General features: G+C 42.0%; 1 protein-coding gene across 3 annotated transcripts; it reads right to left on the bottom strand.

The window, feature by feature from the left end:
• Positions 1 to 1,265: 1,265 nt before the first annotated feature.
• On the bottom strand, positions 1,266 to 8,388 carry traf3ip2l (TRAF3 interacting protein 2-like). Of its 3 annotated transcripts, none has more exons than XM_005732374.2 (10): positions 8,113 to 8,388; positions 6,481 to 6,582; positions 5,664 to 6,307; positions 5,541 to 5,577; positions 5,369 to 5,433; positions 5,191 to 5,288; positions 4,608 to 4,676; positions 4,286 to 4,402; positions 4,086 to 4,160; positions 1,266 to 3,978 (listed from the first exon to the last, which is right to left on the bottom strand). In XM_005732374.2, the coding sequence occupies exons 2-10, from the start codon at positions 6,543 to 6,545 to the stop codon at positions 3,832 to 3,834; spliced, it is 1,317 nt and encodes a 438-aa protein (XP_005732431.1). In that variant the 5' UTR covers positions 6,546 to 6,582; positions 8,113 to 8,388; the 3' UTR covers positions 1,266 to 3,831. The 3 variants fall into 3 exon arrangements, with proteins under 3 accessions (XP_005732431.1, XP_005732430.1, XP_005732429.1); XM_005732373.1 differs by having other exon boundaries at positions 5,541 to 5,583; positions 6,481 to 6,579; positions 8,113 to 8,387; XM_005732372.1 differs by having other exon boundaries at positions 5,541 to 5,583; positions 8,113 to 8,387.
• Positions 8,389 to 8,913: the final 525 nt, after the last annotated feature.

The raw sequence follows: 8,913 nt of genomic DNA on the forward strand, positions 1-8,913 counted from the left end.
TTTTTTTTTTTTTTTTTTTTTTTTTTTTTTTTGAGCTCATGAAGTACCGAGATTTCTTCTAAGGCCACAGGCGATGTGACCAGCAGACTATGAAGACTCAAAGCTCAAAGGTTTCACATTTTCAGAAACATTTGTGTGATTATTGTAAACACAAACACACTAAAGATGCACAGTTATCGACGACAGCGCGGCTGCTCGTTTCTTTTTTTGAGGAAAGTGACTTTCGAACAATCTCCCTCTCTGCTCCTGTATGACTATCTTCTGTTTGTGCTTACAAAAGGCTGGAAGACGGGAACAAAAGTCAGTTTGAACAAATTCACTGTACTGTAACTTATTTTATAGTACTTTTCCTTGAAGGAAATAAAAAAGAACTCTTCCTGCTTTTTTTAACTGTATTTTGTAGCTTTGAACAAATAGCACTTCAGTGTTTTTACATACAGTAAAATTGAATTATTGTCTGATTTGTCTCCTAATTCTTAAGAGTTATTTGCATAAAAAGTCACTTTGTAATCCACTTTTGTTACAGATGTCATTGTCCTTTTATTGTTATTAAAATTAATATTATTTCATGTACTTTTCAATATATGGATGAATATATGAAACACTATTCAGATTTCTTAATGTATGAACATCTGCAGTGTTACCTCTTGTGAAGATAAAACCATTAATCTGTATCTCGCTTGTAATCAGTTGTGCAAAAAGCAGGATTTTAATGTATTTATTCAACCTGTGCGAGGATGGAGGTGGTGTCATATTCTGCACACGCAGGCGCTTTCTTTAAATGTGTCACAGCATTACACAAGATTTTTCTCTAACCACAGCCAGCCTCCGATGACCCATTTGAGTCTAAATTTGCAGATTCTTGAGAAACCGTACCACAGTCGGAGCAGGCAGCTGTGTCAGCTAATTATCTTTATACAACATCCTGTTGAAGTTTTTTTCATAACGCAAGGAGAGGCAGCAGATGTAATTCGACTGCAGCGCCGCTTCAGAGGTTTCGTTAGCAGACAAAGCGACTCAGTTGGATTTCTCATGGAGGCATCAGAGGCAGCGACGTGTTGACACATCTGCAATCAAACCTTAAAGTTCTCATGGTTCGTCTCTAAACTGACAAATTCAGCTTGCTTTTTGTAGAGGCCCCACGAAGCCCAGGAGCGTGCCTCTGCTTGTCTGTATTTTTTGGGGCCAATTTTACAAACGCTTGTGCATTTTTCAGAGGACAGCTCGGGGGCAAGTCTGATGTGGGCCAACACACTTTTCAGTCATTCAATACTTTTATTGTAACATAGCATCAAGGATCCCCTGAGAATAGTTTCCAATGCAGAAGGAACATGAAAAACACCAGATTACCCCCCCTGCTCTTTTTGTTGTATTCAGTACAAAAGGTTAGATGCTAAAAGGGGGGACGACAACACACTTTAACGCTCATACAGAAAAAAATAATTGCTAAAACTTTTTAAGAATAACTTAGTTGGAACATAAATTAACAAAAGTGGGTTAGAGAAAATGAATTCAGGTGCAGCTTACAGAGAGGTATAAATGCAAATACAAAAGCCACAAACCATTTTTACCCACACCTGCATTCTCTTTAAACAATACGAACCACACACAATATCAGAAAACACGATGACAAACCACTGTGTTATGCGTCCAGTTGAGCAGCTGTTCAAAATGAACAGGCACCTGTAATAAGTCATAAAGGCTGAGAGAATATAGTATCTGGGTCAATGTTTGCACATCGTAAGTGAGAGCCCTGCTGTTCCACTCAAACACATATACATCTGTTTGTAGTGACGTGTAGGAGATGTCCAGTAAAACAAACAAACATTCACGAATCTGTGTTTTCAGGCTTTAAAATTAAAGTGGAACTATTATGTTTTGCCTAAATTTCTGTCACATGCAGTACTGTGTAAAAGGCCTGAGCCACACTTCATTTCTTCACATCCAAAGAGCCAGACTTTAAGTAGACTTGAGCTTTCAGCCCAGTCCCCGTACCTGTCCATTTTCAGAGGAACTTCTTTTGTTAGTTAAGCCACTCAGTCACCTACTTATCACCAGAGCACAAAAAAGGCACCTAACTCAAGGGATGAACCAGTGTTGTGTTTTTACATAATACAACTTTGCAAAGAAGTTCTTTTTAAATTGTATCTCTTGGTGCTTTTGCAAGTCTGCCAGTTGGATGCTGTATTTCCGTGTCTTTTGTTTATTATATGAAAAAAGCCAAAGCTAACACAGTTTGATAGACATAAAATAGTAAGTTTACATCAACAAGGTGATTCCCTCATCAGAAGTGGTCTCAGTGAAAGGCTGTGAAGAAGCCATTTGTAAGGAAGGGGAAAAGAGGTATGCGAAATTACGCGAGAACTGGAGCGAAGAATCAGTGGTAACAAATTCAAATTGGAAAATTTTTGGTTTAAATCACGGTCAGTCCATAAGGATGAGATCAGGGGCCAATAGCGGTCATCTGTAAAACATGGTGGGGAATCTTGTCAAAATTCATGGTCTTAGGAATGCTGAAAGTACCATCAGGTTTTGATCCACCATCCAATACTTTCCTCTGATTGACATTGTGTATGAGACCACTGTCAATCTGCTAAAAGCAAATCCGGACAGAAAAGACAAAAAAACAAACAACACGCAACACTGTTAGTCATGAAGCCCGGACGTCAACATTATTGAAGTGTGATCTTGACAGAGAACAGAACAAAAGGCAGCCGACATCCAAAAAACAGCTTTGAATGAAGCCTGGAGAAAATTACCAGAAGGTTCGTCTCAGAGAGTTTAGGCTATGTTGGAGAATAAAGGTGATAATGTATTTTAAAAAATGAGCAGTGACTCAAGACTTTTGCACAGTACTGTAGATCGCTCCAGTTTGAGATGTTTAATATAAACATGTACAAGGAGATCAGTGTATATACATAAAGTAAATCCCAGGCTGTTGAACCCGTGTATCTACTGTTCGCCCAGCTTGACCAATGTTCAACCAGGTGAAACCAGGTTGAACCAGGTCTGGTATTGTTGGGCCCTGAGTGAAAGCAGTGCTAAAGTTGGGGTTGAAACCTGTTCTGCTATCAGCGTTTTCCCTGCTGTGCTCTGCGTGAAGCGTACATTATTGAGGAGCAATTTACTAGTCCTATAAATCAAGTGTAACCATCAACTACTAGGAGGCACACCTTCAGTTTAAGCCCAACGTAGGTGCTCGAGATGTGAAAACGAAAGCTTTCCTCAAACAGTTCTCACATAAAATTTAATTTGTTTTTTGCACGCACACGCCGTTCTGCCTGTTCTGCACACTCACATCCAGAGACTGTGTCCTCACAGCTGTGTTCTTTTCAAAAACGCAACTTCGTGATTACCTACACACGACGCATTCAGGCGACATGTGCAAACTGTAGCTTTAACAAAACAACATGGCTTGCACTCTCCTCGGTCTCTGCAGCTGTACGGTGAATAAGGATTGCTTTGATCTGTGAATCAGGCAAAGCTCCCGATTCCAAGAGTAACAATATCTTGGGCTGGGAATGATAATAGACCCCCTTTAAAAAACAACAACAAAACAACAAAAACAAAACAAACAAAAAACACGAGGTGGAGTAGCACCAGTGCACATACAGCATGATGCACAACGGCAAAGATATATATATAAAAAAATAAAAAAAAGCCTGAGTCTGCACGTCTATCTCAGACCAACACTGGCACTTCTCTATATGTTAATTTAAACACACAACATCTGTCTGTTCACAAAAGCACCTCATCACTCTGTCCACCTCCTTAATGACCAACAGCCAATAAGATTTAAGTCCAGTCTGTGAATCCAGCTCAGAGTTTTTTTTAAATGGGGATGGAGACTATGGTCGGAAGCTCCCCGATAGGAGGTGGGTTGTACTTCTCGACCCTCATCAGCCGCCGCAGGATGTCATCCCGATCACGTGGCCATCCATATACATGTGTGTTCTGGAGCCAGTTAGGCACGTGGCACTGATTATACATTCAAACAAAACAACAAGAAACAAAACAGGGTGTGAGACTGGGTGGTGGGTGGAATCAGTGGCATGATCTCACTCAGGAAGACATGTAAAAATTACCTTTTTAGCCCCGGGGAACAGGATAGGAATGAACCTGAAATTCTTGCTTCCATTCTGGATGAATTCATTCTGCAGCTGAGTGACACACACAGGAAAACCACATACACAATTTGATTTCACAGCGGCGATGAGAGCACGCAGTTTTTCGCTCTCGTGAAGATTATTTCAGTCTTCGTTTGGACCACATTCAGGTCGCTCACCTGTTTATGTATGTAAACCGTGTTGTAGGTCCTCTCGTCGCTCTCCAGGCCAGCAGGGGAAGCGGTCACCGTCTCGTAGTACTTGGGGCTGATGATGATGATGATGAGATACTCTTTCTAAGACAAGAGAAAATTACAACTGGCAGTAAGCTACTGCAGCTATCAAACTTCTTCATGCAACAAGTTCACTCTTGCAGAACGTCTTGAGTTCCTAGATGTGAAAATGACTTCCTCTGTAGGCAGATTACTCAATTTAAACTGTTTTCATTCCATTTGATCATCATGAAAGAATTTCACCGACAGTTTGCTTTTTTTTTTTTACCTCACTCAGGTATCGCTCCATGAAGTCAATCTTGCTTATGCTTCTGAACTGCTGCTCGAAAATGTCGATCTGAAACAAGCAAAGCTGCGAGTCAGACAGTTTAACCCTGCGCAGAAAACACACAAATTCTTTATACATTTTAATTGTGTAAAGCCAGTTAACAGGACAAGCTGACAAATAACACGCAATAACTTGTAAGATATTAACAGAAACTCAGAGTCACCAACAAAATGAAAGCAAGAAATATGTAACGTGATGAGCTGATGAGAGTCTAGACTAAAAGTTCATCTGTAGCATCCAGCATTCACTCTGGGAGGAAATTACAAAAATAGGCAGGAATCACAATTTAGTTCAAAAATCACTTGTTTAAATGGATATACAGTAAGCTATTTAATAAGCTATTTATTGTATACTATATTTATAATAATTGCACCTAAATTTGTAACTTTAGTATTACAATGACAAAGTTTTTTTAAATGTTTGTTAAAATCTAGCCAGCTGAATTTTAACTGTTTTTTTTCCAGCTCCTGACATTTTAAGTTGTTCAAACAAAACACACAAAAAGACTAAAAGCTGCACGTACGTGCGTGTCAAAGCCGTTGTGCCGCAGCAGAGCCACAAATTTGATGATCTCGTTGACATGCTTGTCGTTGTCTGCTTCGTAAGTGACGAAGACACGCCCTGCAACAAAAACAAACTTTTTCAGAGGCGGGATCGTCTGACAACAGGACCAGGCGTCTGATCTGCTCGTGAGCACTCACTCTGCTCCAGAGACAGCGGCGCGCTGCAAGGAGGGCGCTTCTCTTTGACTGGAACGTTGTGTCCGCTGTATGTAGTTAAAAAAAATCATTTTAATAGCAGAAACAAGCAACAGAGTGAGAAAGAATTTAATTTTCATTTTTAAAAAGAATAAATCAAAAAATCAAAACTCACATCTGTGTGAATCCACCTGCAGGAACTCTGCAGTCACCTGCATCTGCAGCAGTACAGACAAAATAAATACCGGCTGCGGTCTGTGCGTGGTTTAAAGGTTAAAAAAGGGTCCGGCAAACTTACAGTACTGGCTGTAAGCTGGGTGGTACTCAGGCCAGGGATGCTTGTTGACCATAGGCTCCCTGTTGAAGGCGTCTGCAGGGCACTGAGCACAGCAGGCGGGCCCCTGTGGTGCACACGAGTATGGCGATAACGTGTGGTGGTACAGGTTGGCTGAAGGCGGGTTAGAGCGCAGAGAGAGCGGCTGCTCTAAGCTGCCCATGCTGCTGTGAGTGCCGGGGAGGGACAGGAACTTGCATCTGGAGAGGCAGCTCTCTCCAGAACAGCTGGAGTAATCTTTCTGGCTCAGACAGGACGGCAGGCTGTTGGGATATCCCGACCAACTGCTGGCGAAACTCGGGTGGAGCCAGCCGCTGTATGCCTGGCTCGGGAAAGGAGTTTGGGGGCTGTACCCAGCTGGCAAACTGCGAGAGGGCTGGGATGGGCAGAAGCTGGACTGGGGGAAGATCCTAATGTGCTTGTGCTCCTCTGTGTCCAGGCTCTGCTTGCCGAACAGAGAGCCATCACGGTCTGAAAGAGGGTGGTGGCCCAGAGGGTCGGAGGCGGACTCCGGTTTGGAAAGAATGCTGGGGTCTCTCAGCTCTGCACTCATGGTTTCATCGTCTTCTTCAGGTGTGTTGCGGTGACTGACCAGGTGGCTGATGTGACTGTGAGCCGGAACATTTACCAAAACGGGGGAAGGCAAATTAATTTCAGTCTGACTTTAGTGGAACTTCTGTTTCACGCACTTTATCAGCTCTTATCAAGTGTGATATCCTCTGTGACTTTAAAGTGAAAGCACAGCAGAAAGGCGCTGGGATGCGTGCAGTGTTTCTCTCACCTAGTAGTTGTTGAAACCGAGTAGACCGACGTGGGCAGCATCATTGGACCTTTTCCTCCTGACATCCATGTGTGTGGGGTTTGAGATGCACATGAAATTCTGCTGGAGATAAAAAACACACACGTGGGTATTTAAAGAACCCGAAAATGTGAAATTATGATGTGAACAGGAGGTGTAAACAGTCCCTTGTCTGTGAGACAAGATGAACGGCAGCACATGTTGTGATTAACATCCAGATAAAAGTTGATATATTTAGTTGACATATTTAAAGAAACAGAGCTGATGAGCTGTTAAAGCCAAATTTATGAACGGCCCTACATTACTGCAAACTCCACACAGTGCACAGTAGGTAGCGTGGTCCCCCCATGGGGCGTGGTCACCTCATGATCGGAAGGTCGGGGGTTCAAATCCACTGAACGGCTACCCTGAGGTACCCCTGAGCAAAGTACAGTCCCTACACACTGCTCCCCGGGCGCTGGATTGGTGGCTGCCGACTGCTTCACTGAGTGAACGGGTTAAATGCAGAGAGAATAACTTCCCCACGGGGATCAATAAAGTATACATTATTATTATTATTAATAATAATACCTGCAGAAACACTCTTGGTGAGGCAGGCTGTGTAAATAAATTACACTTTCTCTTGTGTGATTGTTTTGTCATTTCTATAATATTACAGTAGTAGTTAGTAGACAGAGGTCGGATTATTTTTTTTTATCCTGTTTGGACGTTTTATTATAATAAACCCAGCTCAGTCAACTCGGGACCACTTTTATTCGAGGTGAACAAACTCATAAAGCACTTCTGATATCTGCCCACACTCGGTGTCTTTTTGACTTGATTTGCAAGAAACGTGCCTCCCACACAGGGGACTTTTCTCTAAATGTTTAATGGTCAACACATCAGGAAACGCACATGTGGGAATAAGGAAATGATGGTTCTCATTTACCGGAGAAATCAAACCACAAACATTTTAAAATGTAAAACTTGCCTCTGGGATTTCAGAGGTCTTCCCGATGTCTTTTTGTGTTTTGTTTTTAAAGCGCTCAAACTTCCATGAAAACTGCTTTCAGTGAATTAAAGAGAAAAAAAAGTCTATCGCATCCCCTTAGATCGTTTTTTAGGGTCACCGTTCATTTTTCCACTGACTTTCTCCACAGAGAAGCCGTGTAACCTCGTTTTAGGTGGGTTTATCTTCCAACACACCCCTGATAGTTCCCGTAAATGTAAATCACACTCATTAAAAGCCGATCTGTGGTCGCAGTTTGCACTTTCCACTGACGCTGACCCAGATATTTCTTCGTCTGCTTAAATTTCAGGCTGACTTCCTGCGGTTCAACATAAAGCATAAACACACACACACACACACAGCGTTCCAATAATCACACTTTCAATTTTCACACCACTACGAGCGTTAAATTAGCTGTAGTACAATCTGCCGTGACTTTCACTTCTGTCTGAGCTTAAAGAAAGAAGAAAAATGCTCAAAGACAAAGAGAAAACTAAACAACAAACTATTAATATATATATATATCTATATATATATAGATATATATATATTTAAGGTGTGATAAGCGTGAGATGGTTTGTAAAGCGCGTGACCAGGTAACGTGTTGTGTAAGCGTAATAACTCACCGACGCTGCTTCCACTCATCAAGCCTCCTTCAGGTCACTGAGCCGCGGCGTGGAAACACAGGAACACCTCAAAGGGGAAAACGGTCCTCGAAGAGTCTCAGAGAAATATTAATTAACGAAAGAAGAGCTCGAGCCTCAGTAATAATTGACCTTTTTACCCACGTCTCCGCGAGACACATGAAAGACACTGACGCACAGACCGGAGCCAGTTTGATCTTTAGCGTTCTGCCGAGCTGCACCGCCCACCCCAAAAACTCCACCTTCACCCAATAGACTTCCTCCACACACACACACACACACACACACACACACACACACACACACACACACACACACACACAGTTTACTAATTGATTTACATGTAGTCATTAAACCTCCTGATCCACAGACTGTATTGAAAAGATGGAGGTAGCCACTGTTTAATGTGACCTGTTGGTTTTGGACCCTACATTTAAAAGCAGTGTCAGCTGGTGAGTGATCATATTTGGAAAGAGAGGATGAAGAGCTGAATTATTTTTTAATTTTTTTATTTGTGGCTCCTTATAAAAAAAGTGCCACGCCCCTAATAATGTAACCTGAGTCTTCAAGTTGAAAATGATAAGTAGGGATGGGAATTAATAAGAATTCAGCGATTCCATATCACTTATTGATTCTCACTGGGTTTCCACTGGCTCTGCTTTGAAAGTCGCCGCCATCGCTAAGCAGCATATCAAAGACATTACATGCATGCAAATGAACTCTATGCTGTGGGTCAAATGTTAGTGACTGCTGAAGCTATTTCCCCTCTTTGTTGTGATCAGT

The sequence above is a fragment of the Pundamilia nyererei genome, unplaced genomic scaffold, assembly GCF_000239375.1.
Source record: "Pundamilia nyererei isolate P.nyererei 1_Seehausen unplaced genomic scaffold, PunNye1.0 scaffold00046, whole genome shotgun sequence".
NCBI classification, from domain to species: domain Eukaryota; kingdom Metazoa; phylum Chordata; class Actinopteri; order Cichliformes; family Cichlidae; genus Pundamilia; species Pundamilia nyererei.

Bases quoted from the DNA above. Each gene is read 5' to 3' on its own strand.
- traf3ip2l (XM_005732373.1), bottom strand. From the start codon at position 6,545: ATGTCAGGAGGAAAAGGTCCAATGATGCTGCCCACGTCGGTCTACTCG. The intron at 5,434-5,540 runs GTGAGTTTTGAT...AACTACATACAG, and splicing joins GCAGGTGGATTCACACAGAT to CGGACACAACGTTCCAGTCA. The intron at 4,161-4,285 runs GTGAGCGACCTG...TGTGTCACTCAG, and splicing joins CGGTTTACATACATAAACAG to CTGCAGAATGAATTCATCCA.